Source organism: Diceros bicornis, chromosome 29 (assembly GCF_020826845.1).
Source record: "Diceros bicornis minor isolate mBicDic1 chromosome 29, mDicBic1.mat.cur, whole genome shotgun sequence".
NCBI lineage: Eukaryota > Metazoa > Chordata > Mammalia > Perissodactyla > Rhinocerotidae > Diceros > Diceros bicornis.
The window spans coordinates 16,374,957-16,390,531 of record NC_080768.1 but is presented as its reverse complement, the minus strand read 5'-3'; the positions used below and the strand labels follow the sequence as shown (position 1 = coordinate 16,390,531).

Genomic DNA, 15,575 nt, shown 5'->3' with positions numbered 1-15,575 from the left:
GTGTCCTTTGTGCCACTCTTGCAGCCTTTTCCCGCCCCCAGTCATGCAGCTCATGACCCAGTGTTCTGGATGAGGTGAGAGAGGCATGAGTCTCTTTGGCAGCGTGGCACACAGCTGGGGAAGCCGGGCTCTTGCTCACGTGCTCTCACTTTACCCCACAGGAGAAATCTCGGGCCAAGAAGATCTGTCTTGGCCCTAAGCTGTGCTGCCGTGGGGGAGGGCTCATGCAGGTAGTCAAACTGTTCCTCTTACCCTCTCCAGTATGTCCAAACCTGTATTTTTTTTGCTCCAACCATGTACCAGAACTTCTCCTCTGGAAACCTGGACTTCTACAAAGTCTTTCTCATCCATGAGTGATTGTCTAAGGTGGTGTTTTCCAGGAGCTCCCAGACTGTGGCTGAGAGAGGCTAGAGCCAGTTCACAGGCCACTGCGGGGTCCATAGCCAAGACAGAGGTCTGTATGCCTATTACCCAATGCATGGGTGGGCAAGACTCCTCCCATATGTCATGGGTCCCTTGACATATGGTGCTGGATCCCACAGCTCCCATAAAGGCGCTTTTATTTGTGGGTGGATTCCAAATTGTTGTTGAGGTGGGAGACACAAACAAGGAACATCTGATTCAGCTGTGATGCTCCTGGTTTTGTCTTTAAACTTAAAGTGTATCTCTTGTAGAACAGCAAATAGTTATCCAGTTTGACAGTCTTTACGTTGTAATTGGAATGTTTAGTTCATTTACTTGTGATGTAGTTATTGATATGGTTAGGTTTAAGTCTGTTATCTTTCTATTTTCTGTTCATCTCTTCTGTTTTGTCCCTCTCTTGACCCTCCAAATGTCCATTTATGTTTGATGTAACTTTAAATATGATTAGGTTCAAGCCTCCATCCTACTTATTGTTTTCCATTTTTCCCTTGGGTTGTTTTTTGTCCCTCTGTTGCTAAGTTTGGATTAATTGAATATATCTTGGTATTCCATTTTCTTTCCTCTTTTGTCTTCTTAGCTATACCTCTTAATTTTTTAGTGATTACTCCTCGATTGAAAATATGAACCCTTCAATTAGCAAAGTCTATTTAGAATCAATGTGTTACCACTTCGTACATTGTACTTCATGACAGTTAACTATTTCCCACTACTTGAATGTTGTTACATGACAATATTATAGTTTCATTTGTCCATCCATCATCCTCTGTGCTATTTTTGTCGTATTTTACTTCTACACACCTTGAAACCTAACCTTACAATGTTGTCATTTTTGCTTGAAACAGTTGTCTTTTAAGGAAATTATGAGAAGAAAAAAATATGTAGTTTTTATTTTTACCCACGTATTTTTCTTTTCCACTTCTCTTATCTCTTTCCTGTAGATCTGAGTTTCCATCTGACATCTTTTCTCTTCAGCCTTAAGAACATCCTGTAGCATTTCTTTTAGTGCAGTGCAGGTCTGCTGGCATAAATTCTTTCAAATTTTGTTTAGCTGAAAGTGTCATTATTCACCCTGTTTTTAAAGATGTATTCACTGGGTATGGAATTCTGGGTTGACGGTTTTTCCCTCAGCTCTTTAAATATGTCGTTCTGTTGCCTTCTGGTTTCTGTTGCTTCCGATGAGCAGTCTCTGAGGTTTGTCCTTGTCCCCATGTGTGTTGATTATGTCCGTTTTCTCTGGCTGCTGTCAAGGTTTTCGCTTTTTCCTTGGTTTTTGGCATTTTAACTATGATATGCCTAGATATGTTTTTATCTTGCTTTGGAGTTTACTGAGCTTCTTGGATCTGTAAGTTGGAGAAAATTTCAGTCATTATTTCTTCAAATATAATTTTTCTATTCCACGCTCACTCTTTTCTTCTTTTGGAACTCTTATTATACGTATTTTGGGTCATTTGGTATTGTCACACAGGTTCCTAAGACTCTCTGATTGTTTTTTTCAAATTCTTTTTATTTCTGATCTGCAAATTGGATAAATTGTTATTGCTTTGTCTACAATTTCACTGACCATTCTTTTGCCATTTACAATCTGTGGTTAAGCCCATATGTGGTGGGCTGAATGATGCCCACCAAAGATATGTCCAGGTCCTAACTCCAGGAGATTATCCTGGGTTTTGAGGGTGGCCTGTGAATATCATCACAAGTATCCTTATAGGAGAGGCAGAGGGAGGTTAGACAGACACACACAAGGAGCAGGCAATGTGAAGATGGAGGCAGAGATTGAAGTAATGTGACCACAAGCTAAGGAATGCCACAGCCACCAAAGCTGGAGGAAACAAGGAATAGACTCCCCCCCACCCCCCCAGGCTTTGGGAACAATATTGCCCTGTTTGAGTTTGCATGCTCTAGAGTATGGTTCTTACCCCTAAGTTTCTGCTAGCTCAGCTAGATAGACAGTGTTAAATAGTCATTAATGAGGTCGCTGCATTTTGTGCATCTAATTTCCACCAGCATTGCTTGTCCTCTATTACCTGTTATATTATTAACCCCATGATAGCCGCTTTCTAGTAAACTTGATATAGTCTCACCCTGCACATGTGGAGTACTCAGTCAAGGATTTTGGGGACCCTCCACCTGGACATCTGATGCTCTCCTCTGAGCAGCTTATTCCAAGTGCTTCAGCTGCTGTACTCTGACTTCTGCCTGCTCAGTGGAGTAGGATTACCATGCTTTGCTTGGACGTAGCTTGCTGTGCTGCCGTCTGGAAGTGGTCCCCCAGTCTGGAGGGGCAGGGCATAGCGTTCACCTTCTGAGTTCCCCAGTCTTGTTTTGCCTATTGCCCAATGCCTGAATAAAGTTGTCACCCTCATTCTCCCATTTTATGGTTGTTTATGGCAATAGAGCTAGTTCAGAAGCTGTTACTTCATCATAGCTGGGAGCAGAAATTGAGCTGATTCCATACATTATTATCTTAAATAATGTAAAACTTCACCTTCCTCCAAAGCAACAACTTTTAAAAGCCAACTGAAAGTTTTAATTACTTTTTATTTTGAGACAGTTTAATTTTTTTAATGTTCCCTTATATTAATTTAGATAATTTATACAATTAATACATTAACTTAGAAGTATACAATTAATACATTAACTTAGAAGTAAATGAGAATTATAGCTAAAATATTAACTGACAGTGTTTCATAATATTGTCTTCTTAATCATTATGTTTTAAGAGAAAGAAAACTTTTCTTAAATAAAATTCTTTGCCGTGTTTTTTTTTTTTTTGTAGAAAACTCAGAGAAAGGAGAAGATGTTTCATGGCAAAAGGAAGAAACCAAGACGTGAATCCATAGACTCAGGTACAGAATTGTGTTTTATATTTGACAATCATTCAAGAATTTCATTTAAAAAAACATATTTCTTAATTTGTTAAAGTAGTCAATTGTAAGTATGTAAAATTGCCACTTTAAAAAAAGTTAAAAATATGTGACTTTGGAGTAACTGATTTTTTCCAACATCTTTCGTGAAAATTTTCAACATACAACAAAGGTGAAAGAATTTTATAGTATATATTCATATGCCTACCGTTTAGATTTTACTGTTAAATTTTATTATACTTGTTTTATCAGCTATCAATTAATCCATTTCAATTTTTCATCACATTGTATATATACTGTTTTCATATATCACATAATATGTACTGCTTTGTATAAGGCTTCTTTCACTTGGCATAACTTTTTTTTGAGATTCATCCATGTTATTCTGCATCATTTTTATTGACACAAATAAAAAGTTTATTGAAAAATGTTTGGAGGATAAAGCATTTTCTCTATTCCATTCAGTTCTTTTTTTTTTTTTTTTTTTTGGTGAGGAGGATCAACCCTGAGCTAACATCCAATGCCAATCCTCCTCTTTTTTTTTTTTTTTTTTTTGGTGCTGAGGAAGACTGGCCCTGGGCTAACATCCGTGCCCATCTTCCTCTGCTTTATATGGGACGCCACCACAGCAGTGCTTAACAAGTGGTGTGTTGGTGCGCGCCCGGGATCTGAACCAGCAAACCCCAGGCCGCTGTAGCGGAGCGTGCGCACTTAACCACTTGTGCCACTGGGCCGGCCCCTCCATTCAGTTCCTTTAAAGATAAGTTATGTATTTTTCTTGTTATAAGAATATGTTTATTTTAGAAAATTTAGAGGGTATGGAAGGAAGGTAAAATCACCTACAATTCCATCACCCAAAAATAACCACCAATAGTGGCCTATTTGGTAGATTAAAATGAAGAAAATACAGTTAACAAAGAAGAGCTCTATCAACAATTAAAAGACAGCAGTTAGCGAGTGACAATGTAGACGGGTTTGTGAGACTATGCACTGAGATAGGAAGAAGTGAGTATGTCGCCTGTATGCTTCTTCACCTGTAGCTATTTTTAGCAATTTGGTGGGACAATTTTTGTTGTAGGCTTTCAGATCGCTGGACCTGGAACCAAGTTATTGATAATCGGTATATTAAATTGACTTATCTTAATATTCTAGATATCTCCGATTGTGTACATATTTGGTGTCTAAAAGGAAAGAAAACCAGTGACATCATGGAGTTAGATGTTGTTTTGTCTGCATTTGAGAAAACCCTCCTAGAGTATAAGTAAGTGTTTTGATGCTGTGATATATATACCTAAGAAATTTCTCATGAAGCCCCACTTTTGCTCACCCACAGCTTTTGATATGTAGTATTTTCATTATCATTTAGTTTTACATATTTTTACATTTCCATTATAATTTTTTCTTTAATCTTGTGAATTATTTAGTAGTATGTTTTTGTATGTCCAAATATGTGACTTTTTAATTTATGTTTTTGTATTAACCTAACTTAAATATGTTGTGGTCACATTTCATGGACTGGTGATACCTATTTTTTTTGAAATTTGGGGGCTTTCTTTATGGCCTAGCTCATAAGCCATGGGGAATCTCTAATTAGTGTGTCTATGTAGACTCTCTAATTATTGGATCTATGTAGAATCAATATTATTGTTTTTCCTGGTACTTCCACCAATTTATGCTTATATGTATTTAGAGACTATTTTATTAGTGCATCATGTTTAAAATTGCTCTGTCTTGTAGACTGAACATTTTATCCTTGTGTAGTGACCCTCTCCATTCCTAAAAATTCTTTTGTCTTAAAATCTATTTTATCTGATACTAATATAGTGTCACTAAATTTCTTTGCTAGCATTTGCCAGATTATACATTCTTTTTATTTTTTTAACTTCCAATCTTTGACCTTAAACTTTATTTCTTATAAAATCTTTTTTAAATCCCACGTGTCCATCTTTGAATTTCAGCCATTGACTTTAGTCCATTTACATTTATTGTAATTATCAATATATTTGGAAGAATGTATTGATATATTGTTTTTACTTATTTAAATTTTTGTTCTATTTTTTGATGTTTTTAATCTTTTCTAACTTTTTTTAAAAAATAGAATTTATAACTCCCCACTAATAAGATTAGAACTTTGGCAAGCTCTGTTAATCTCTTGGTCTTCTCTCCCTTTCCTCCACCCCAAACTCCATCAGATTTATAATACCTAGACACTTTTAATTCTGGGTTAAGATAAATTTTCTTTTTTATCTTCTCTCTCTCTCTCACTCTAAGACAGCAACAGATGTTACTAAGGTATTTATTTGATCACCTTTACTTCGTGTATTCCTTGCAACATCCTCTGGATATATCTCTTCTCTTATTTAAATGCTTCATCCAACACTTTTCATTGTGGCTCTTTATGTTGTAACATTTTTAAATCCTTCTGATTATTTTGATCATGGCTTTGAATTTGAATGAGTGTAGCTGGATATACTATTCTGGCTTCTAAATCATTTCCTTAAATACTTTGGAATCACTATTCCTTTGTCTTCTTTTGCATCTAGTGTTGATTTGAAAAATTTGATGTCTAAGTCTTGTTTTGTTGTATATGATCTGCTCTTTCTCCATATAAGCTTTTAGAATATTTTGTCTCTGATATTCTTAAATTTCACTATATTGGATCTGACTTTTTCAATCTAAGGTTCTTTTTCAATTCCAAAAATTAAAAATGTTTTTGTCCTCTCTATTTTTATATCATTGTCTTTTGCTTCATTCTTCTAGGAGATTTCCTCAATCTAGAAATTAGAAATTTGCTAATTTATCTCTCAGATATAGCTATTCTGCCACTTATCCCATCTACTGAGTTCTTTATTTAGCTATTTTAGTTTTATATCTAATATTTGTTTGGTTCCTTTTTGTGTCTTATGTTCATGTTTTATGTTGCTAATATCTTCTTTAGAATACTTATTAGACTAATTTCAAATGACTGTATCAACTATTGTGAAATACCTGCTTCTGGTTGAATTTATGGTCTAAAAATTGTTTGCCCTTTGAAGTGGTTGTGTTCCTCCAGTGTCGTGTTACTCCAGCCTATGAGCTTATTTTTCCTTGGGGCTGTCAGCTTCTCTGTCAGACAGTGTGTATAAGGGAAGGCCCAACATCGATCCCTGTCAGTTCCCGTGAGTGCAAGGGATGGGGGTGGATGAGTCCTAGGGTGGGAAGCCTCCGTCACTCATCCCACAAAATCACCTGTCAGGGCAGGACTTCACCCTTTGCCCACCAGAGATAAGTAGCATTGAGAGTAGATATACTCCTTAGATTTTCATTCTCCAGCCCTGGGGGATTTGGCAGGGGGTTTACAGGGGACACGGTGCTGCAGTGTCAGGGAGACACGATTTGTGAGAATCAGTGCTGGGGAAGAAGCAGGAGCCAGCCTCAACAGCTGTTTACCCACCCTGGGCCACAGTCACCACTCATCACACCAATTCACCTGTTCTAAACACCTCTTCGCCTCAGCCCTCAGGAGTTTTCACAGCTTTCTCCATTTTGGGGAGTTGTCCCTTTGTAGTTCTTCAGAGGCTGATTTTGGGAAAAGGAGCCAGCCTGTCACGCTAACTCATCATTATCATTGTAGGAAGTGTCTGTTTTATTCTTCTGTACTGCATGTTCCAGAGCCGGTTTGCTGTTAAAACGAGTACGGAAGTTCCCTTAACGTACCCAAGACCATCTTGATTGTGTTTAAAGGAAGATTATTATAGACTTCTGATGTTTTAGGGAAAGTGGCATTGTTATCTTGCCTTTTAGCATAGTAAGTTCTTGATGTAAGAAATGATTTAGAAGAGGCTTAGTATTTTCATTAGACTTTTAAAATTTTAAAACTTTTGTGTTTGTGTCATACCAAATAATTCTGGCGAATCACTGATCTCACTTTATTTTCTTGACATAAAGTGTTCTCAACCACGTGAAAAGCTTCACTCTTTCAAAATCAAGTTAACTAACTATTTGAGAGTCTGCTATTTTTAATATCCTATACCTGGCACTCACACCTGAATAGTTTCTTTGTTAATAAACTTACTGGTTATAAGCAGATTATCAATGTGTATAAGTAGAGAGGTATGCCATGAAATGCAAACATTACAAACTTAGAATATTCAGTAGCTGATTCAATTAATTATCGGTAGGGAAGTGACCAGATTTTTAAGGTACTAGAATTTGAAAGAGCTGTGTCTGGGTATCGTCTGTAGACCACCACCATTGTGATTGCTAGAATCCACCAATTTGTCATCATTATAAGCCCTATGCAGAAAGGTCTGACCATTTTTTCTAACTTTTTATGTATTTTTAACATCTTAAAATCATGATTTCATATTTATGTTACAAATAATTTTTTTAAAGATGGGGCTGAGGTATTTAAAAATTTTTAATTGCGATAAAATACTCATAACAAAATTTACCATCTTAACCATTTTTAAGTATATAATTCAGTAGTGTTAAGTATATTACATTGTTGTGCAACAAATATCCGGAACTTTTTCATCTTGCAAAACAAACTTTACAGTATACCCATTACAACAATTTCCCCTTTGCCCCTCCTCCCAGCCCCTGGCAACCACCATTCATTCAACTTTCTGTTTCCAAGAGTTTACTTTACGTACCTCATGTAAATGGAATCATGCAGTACTTGTCTTTTTGTGACTGGCTTATTTCACTTAGCATAATGTTCTCAAGGTTCATCTATGTTGTAGCATGTGTCAGAATTTCATTCTTTTTTAAGGATGAATAATATTCCATTGTATGAATATACCACATTTTGTTTATCCATTCATCCGTCAGTGGACGTTTGAGTAGCTTCCACCCCTAGGCTATTGTGACTAATGCTGCAGTGAACATGGGTGTATAGAAATACTTTTTTATTCATGAATTTTTTCTTTAATTCAGCGTGTTATAACCAGTTACATCTTTATTTGTTTTTTAGTTGTTTTCTTTTTAGATAATTGTAAAGTCACATGCAGTTGTAAGAAATAATAGAGATTCCACGTACCTTTTATGTAATTTCCCCCAGTGGTAACAACATCTCATAAAACATAGTACAATATGACAACCAGGATATTGATATTGATACAATCCTCTGATCTTATTCAGATTTCCTCAGTTTTATTCTCGTTTGTCTGTGTTTAGTTCTGTGCAATTTTATAATGGTTCATGTATCCACCGCCAGTGAAGATACAAACTAGTTCCATCACCACAAGGATCTTTTGTGTCCCGCTGCCTGTGTCCTTCTGTTGCCCTTCTATACCTAGACCCATTTCTCTCTCACCCTCCCCCACCCTCTCTAAGCTGTGGCAACCACTAACCTGTTCTCCATTTCTATAATTTCGTCATTTCAAGATGTTATATAAATAGAAGTCATACAGTATGTAACCTTTTGGCTTTTTTTTCACTCAGTGTAATTCTTTGGAGATTCATCCACGTTGGTGCATCCATCAGTAGTCCATTCCTTTTTATTGTTAAGTAGTAGTCCACAGTATGGATGTACCGTGGTTAACCATTCACCCACTGAAGGACATTTGGGTTGTCTCTAGTTGTTGGCAGTTACAAATACACAACCATCGACATTCATATACAGTTTTTTTGTGTGAATGTAAGTTTCCATTTCTCTGGGATAAATGACCAAGAGTGCATTTGCTGGGTCATATGGTAATGGCATGTTTGGTTTTATAAGCAACTGTCCAACTGTTTCCACAGTATATGAATGATCCAGATGCTCTGCATCGTTGCCAGCATTTGGTGTTGTCACTTTTTTTTTGGTCATTCTGGTAGGTGTGTAGTGTTGAAATATTTCCTTTTTAATTGAGGTTAAAAAAAAGAACAAAGAGGGGCTGGCCCGGTGGCGTGAGCAGTTAAGTGCGTACGCTCTGCTGCAGCGGCCCGGGGTTCACCAGTTTGGATCCCGGGCGCGCACCGCTTGGCAAGCCATGCTGTGGTGGCGTCCCATGTAAAGTAGAGGAAGATGGGCGTGGATGTTAGCCCAGGGCCAGTCTTCCTCAGCAAAAAAAAGGAGGAGGATTGGCAGATGTTAGCTCAGGGCTGATCTTCCTCACAAAAAAAAAAAAAAAAGAATACACACACACACAAAAAGATAAAATTTGCTATCTTAACCATGTTTAAGTGTACAGTAACAGTAGTTTTAAGTGTATGCACCTTGTTATGAACTTAGTCCAGAACTTTTCATCTTGCAAAACTGAAACTCTACAGTATACCCATTAAACAACAATTTCCCATTTCTACCCCCCCCCAGCCCCTACCAACCACCATTCTACTTTCTGTTTCTGTTTGACTACTTTAGGTACCTCATGTAAGTGGAATCATGAAATATTTTTCTTTTTGTGACAAGCTTATTTCACTTAGCATAATGTTCTCAAAGTTCATCCATGTTGTAGCGTATGACAAGAATTCCTCCTTTTTAAAGACTAATAATATTCCATTGTATGTATAGATGACATTTTCTTTATCCATTTATCCATCTACCCCTTGGCTATTGTGAATAATGAACATGGGTGTGAGAGTATTTTTTCAAGATCCTGTTTTCAATTCTTTTGGATGTATACCGAGAAGTGGGATTGCTGGATCATAGGGTAGTTCTATTTTTAATTTTTTGAGGAACCTCCATACTGTTTTCTGTCACAGCTAAACCATTTTACAATCCTACCAACAATGCACAAGGGTTCCAATTTCTCTGCATTCTCACCAACACTTGTCATTTTCTGTTTTGTTGATAGTGGCTATCCTAATATGTGTGAGATGATATCTCATTGTGGTTCTGATTTGCATTTTCCTGATATTTAGTGATGTTGAGCACATTTTTACATGCTTGTTGGCCATTTATACATCTTCTTTGGAGAAGTGTCTATTCAAGTCCTTTGCCCGTTTTTTAATTGAGTTATTTTGTTGTTGAGTTGTAGGAGTTCTTTATGTATTCTGGATATTATCCCTTATCAGACATGTGGTTTGAAAATATTTTCTCCCATTCTATAGGTTACCTTTTCACTCTGTTGACTGTTTACTTTGCTGCACAGAAGTTTTTAAGTTTGATTTAGTCCCATTTGTCTATTCTTTCTTTTGTTGCCTGTGCTTTTGGTGTCATATCTAAAAATTCATTGCCAAGATCAATGTCATGGAGCTTTTCCCCTATGTTTTCTTCTAAGAGTTTTATAGTTTCAATTTGTACATTTAGGTCTTTAATCCATTTTGTGTTAATTTTTGTTTATAGTGTAAGGTAAGGGTCCAACTTCATTCTTTTGCATGTGGATATCCAGTTTTCCCAGCACCATTTGTTGAAGAGACTCTCCTTTCCCCATTCTGTAGCCTTGACACCCTTGCTGAAGATCATTTGACCATTTACATGATGGTTTATTTCTGAGTTCTCTGTTCTCTTCCATTGGTCATATGTCTGTCTTTAGGCCAGTACTATACTATTTTGATTACTGTGCTTTGTAATATGTTTTGTAATCAGGAAGTGTGAGGCCTTCAGCTTTGGTTTGCTTCCTCAAGATTGTTTTGGCTATTTGGAGTCCTTTGATATTCCATATGAAGCTTAGGATGTTTTTTTTCTATTTTTGCAAAAAATGCCATTGAGGATTTGATAGGGATTGCATTGACTCTGTCGATTGCTTCGGGTAGTATGGACATTTTAATAGTATTAAATCTTCCAATCCATGAGCATGGGATGTCTTTCCATTTATTGGTTTCTTCTTTAAATTCTTTCAACAATGTTTTGTAGTTTTTAGTACAAATATTTCACCTCTTTGGTTAAGTTTATTCCTAAGTATTTTATTCTTTTTGATGCTATTGTAAATGGGATTGTTTTCTTAGTATATAGAAATGCAGCTGATTTTTGATTGTTGATTTTGTATCCTGCAACTTTGCTGAATTCGTTTATTAGTTCTAACAGAGTTTCTTTGTGGAATCTTTAGCGTTTTCTACATATAAGATCCTGTCATCTGTGAAGAGAGATTTTACTTCTTCCTTTCCAATTTGGATGCCTTTTATTTCTTTTTCTTGTCTAATTGCTCTGGCTAGGATTTCCAGTACTGTGTTGAATAGAAGTGGCAAGAGAGGGCTTCCCTGTCTTGTTCCTGATCTGGGAGCAAAAAGCTTTCAATTTTTCACCATTGAGTGCAATGTTAACTATGGGCTTTTCATATATGGCCCTTATTATGCAGAGGTAATTTCCTTCTATTCCTAGTTTGTTTAGAGTTTTTATCATGAAAAGCTGTTGAATTTTGTCAAATGCTTTTTCTGTATCAATTGAGATGATCATGTGGCATTTGTCCTTCATTCTGTTATTGTGATGTATTACATTGATTGTATTTCATATGTTGAACTATCCTTGCATTCCAGAAATACATCCCACTTGGTGATGATGTATAATCTTTTTAATATGTTGTTGAGTTCTGTTTACTAGGATTTTGTTGAGCAATTTTGCATCAGTAATCATCAAGGATATTAGTCTATGGTTTTCTTGTCATAGCTTTGTCTGATTTTGGTATCAGGGTAATGCTGACCTCATAGAATGAGTTTGGAAGTGTTCCCTCCTCTTCAATGTTTTGGAAGAGTTTGAGGACTGGTGTTCATTCTTCTTTAAATGTTTGGTAGAATGCTGTAGTGAAGTAGTCTTGTCCTGGGGTCTTGGATGGGAGGTTTTTGATTACTGATTCAATCTCCTTACTAGCTATAGGTTTGGTCAGATTTTTTTATTTCTTCATGATTCAGTCTTGGTAGGTGTATGTCTCTAGAAATTGATGTATTTCTTCTAGGTTACCCAATTTGTTGATATATAATTGTTCCTGTAGTCTCTCATCATCCTTTTTATTTCTATGGCATCAGTTATGGTGCCTCCTCCTTCATTTCTGATTTTGAATCTTTTTCTTAGTCTAAGGATTTGTCAATTTTGTTGATCATTACAAAAAAAAACAACTCTTAGTCTTGTTAATTATTTTTATTACTCAATTAAAAGGACACTATAGTATCCTACTATGCCGAGGCAGAGTAGGGGTCTAACAGCTGCCCTGGCAGAGTGTCTGCTGCTGCTGCTGCTGTACAGTCACTATGGGTCTGCCATCCCATGAGTGAGCCAAACTGGGAGACTGGACTCTCTTCTCCCTGATGACAGGAACCAGTTTCTTTCTTTGGGTCAACATTACAGTTTTTGAAGAACTGGATGGCTGGCTTTTGGCTGCTTACTTGTCGGTTAGTCCAAATGTGTTATACAGTTATTCCTCTGGTGGTTAGCAGGCAGGGAGGGAGGGGCTAAAGTCTTCTGGTCATTGGATCAGGCAGCAGGAAAAGACTGGGATTGGCTGTAAGCACTTCCACAACACTTGATATCACCTGTGGATGTGGCCAGTGTCCGGGAGTTAAGCTGACCACGTACCTGAGGGTTTAGGGAAAATTTTTCCTGTTCCTTTTCTTTTGTCGAGACGTTTCCAGTATTTTTTTAAGGCCAAGAAGGGGCTGCAAGCTGACCATGCCATCTTAGATATTCAAGATGGCGTATGTCAAATTGTAGATTTGTTGATGTGCTAATAAGCAAATGAAACACACCTTTCAAAATCTTTTATATGATACCTTGTTTTATCTTTTTTTTTTTTCCACTATAGACAAAAAATAGGACCTAAAATTTGTAAGGAAGCCATCGACAAATTTCATTCTCATATGAGAGAAGAACTCATCACAATGGTAAGTTCATTGACATAAATTTATTATTTATTGGTCTAAATTTTTTTTACTAATCCTGAGGTAGTATACTGTTATCTTAGAAAAGCTTGCATTTGCTAGTTATGTGGTGAAGAACTCATTAGAGCTATCCATATTTCACAAGTTGTTTTTAAACTAAATGTGATATATTGTAAACTATAAACGTTTAATTTTGGAAAATGCATGCGAATATTTTTTGTTTTTTGTAGATTAAAGAAGTCCAGATGTTGAAAACTCTGAAAAGGAAGAATGCTAAGGTAAACCACCTGTGATTAGGTGCATACAGTCATTTAGAACACTAACATGCAGGGTTAAGTCAAGACTCGACTCTGGTTTTATGACCTTCAGAGTTTGTATAAGATTTTGTATCTTTTTAGTCAGGCTTTTATTGGGTTAATCTTGTGGTAGAGTACTGTTAATACAAGCTGAGGAAGGGGCATCCTAGTCAGCCTAAAAATGGCTCTCGAGCCCAACCTGACCACTTATATGGATAAGTATCAAGTAATATATATTTGTCACTTTTGTGGATGTCAAAAAGCAAAACCTTTTCGAATAAATAACTGTCCCAGGTGAAAAGGACAGTCTGGGAAGAATACTGGACTAAGGGGCAGGAGACCCCGTTTCTTGTCCTGGTTCTGCTATTTCAATGTTGTATCACCTTTTTGAAAACTGTACACCACTAGGTCTGCGAGGAGAAACAAGCCAGTAAACACTAGGCCCTACTTGCCCCATCTGTGTATGGTTGGACCAAATGACCTCTGAGGTTCTAGCTCTAAACATGTTTGAATCCAGGAGTAGAAGAGCAGCTCCCTCTACATTTATAGTAGAAATAGATTTGAAACATATACGTTTTCCTTCCAAGGCTTTGTTTGTTTGAGTTTTAATCTCTTATTGGTCAATTCTGCATTGCTGATAAGCAAGTGGGAACAGTTTGAATGTCCAGCAGTGGAATATTAGGTAGTCATTAAAAGTGATGGCTGAGATAATAATATTTATTTTATTGAAATCTTCTTTTTAAAATATAAATTGTGGGGCTGGCCTGGTGGCGTAGCGGTTAAGTTCACATGCTCTGCTTCAGCAGCCCAGGGTTCACAGGTTCAGATCCCAGACATGGATCACGTACTGCTTCTCAAGCCATGCTGTGGCAGGCGTCCAACATATAAAGTAGGGGAAGATGGGCACGGATGTTGGCCCAGGGCCAATCTTCCTCAGCAAAAAGAAGAGGATTGGCAACAGATGTTAGCTCAGGGCTAATCTTCCTCACCAAAAATAAATAAATAAAATAAAATATAAATTGTATCATGACACTCCCCCTGCTTCAATATTTTCCTTGTGTACCTGGATACACAAGGAAACTCCTTACTTTACAGCTCATAGGGTAATAAAGATCTGGTCCCCACTTCCTCTTCAAAGTTGTCCTGGAGTAAAAACCTCTGCTCTTCTTTTTCACAGTTCCCTGTTCTTTTCCTTCACAGCGCATATCACAAGTTGTAACTACATACTGTTTGTATGTAACATCTATCTTCCCTGTTAGACCAAATTTCCGTGGTGGTAAGAATGGGGTCGGTCTGGTTTCTCACTGTATTTCCAATACCTGGTACAGTGTACATGGCAGTGCTCAGATATTTACAAAATCAGTTTAACAAATTATTGTATTATTTAGGTGATTTCAGATACTGAAAAGAAAAGGCAGCGTTTGATTGAAATCCAGGATGAACTGCTTCGGTAAGATATGAGAATCCTCAGAGAACTTACCTAGAAGGATTTAATTACAACGTCATGGGGGGCTAGTAACACTTGCTGCTGTGTTCATGAAAACCCCAGGTTTCCTTTGAGCTTGGAAGCTCAGTGAAGGTAGATTATGCTGCCAAGTTGGAGAAGCTTTTAGCATAGGAGAATTTGGCACTCATCTATCTGCTATAAGATCTCTCAACTCTGGCCTGAGAGGCAGCCTAATTAGAGATTAGTGCATCAACTCTAGAACTAGACTGCCTGGGTTTGAATCTAGGCTCTACCATTTACTGGCTGTGCCACCTTGGGCAGGTCACTTGACCTCCTAGTGCCTCAGTTCCCTCATTTGTAAATGAGCATAAAACCCACACCTCACAGGGTGTTGTGAGAATTAAATGAATATACAGAAAGTGCTTCATAGTGACTGGCATACAGTAAGTGCTGTGTAAGTGTTAAGTTTTTGTTGTTATTGTTGAAACATATACCTTGGCATGGTGCTCCTGTGAATCCATTCCCGCGTGTTGGGCCAGGAGGACTTTGCCAGGGCGGTCCCTGTGGTCTGGTTAGGAAGACCCGTGCATGCTACATCAGCCGGTCAACCACCCAGTATTCTTTGGTGCTCTTCTAAACGGTCAGGACTGTTTTGTGAGCTGGAGTGTTGGTAGTAAAGCAGTGGAAGAATAAGCAATATCAGATATGCTCTTCTCTTAAAGGAGCTTTAAAGGAGCTTGAGAAAGTGGTATTATCAGAAAAGACAGCCTATAATTAAGTAGTGTTTTAAAGAAGAGACTGCCACAGAGTTTAGAAGAAGGGAGAAATTGT

General features: G+C 37.3%; 1 protein-coding gene across 2 annotated transcripts in view; it reads left to right on the top strand.

Annotated features, from left to right (window-relative positions):
- CENPU (centromere protein U) overlaps nucleotides 1-15,575 on the top strand; it is a 44,218-nt gene that overhangs the window by 24,887 nt on the left and 3,756 nt on the right. For both annotated transcript variants that reach the window (XM_058524981.1, XM_058524980.1), the window contains exons 7-11: nucleotides 3,200-3,269; nucleotides 4,440-4,548; nucleotides 12,926-13,004; nucleotides 13,232-13,279; nucleotides 14,686-14,747. In XM_058524981.1, the coding sequence (XP_058380964.1) occupies nucleotides 3,200-3,269; nucleotides 4,440-4,548; nucleotides 12,926-13,004; nucleotides 13,232-13,279; nucleotides 14,686-14,747 (368 nt within the window). The remainder of the gene's footprint in view (nucleotides 1-3,199; nucleotides 3,270-4,439; nucleotides 4,549-12,925; nucleotides 13,005-13,231; nucleotides 13,280-14,685; nucleotides 14,748-15,575) is intronic.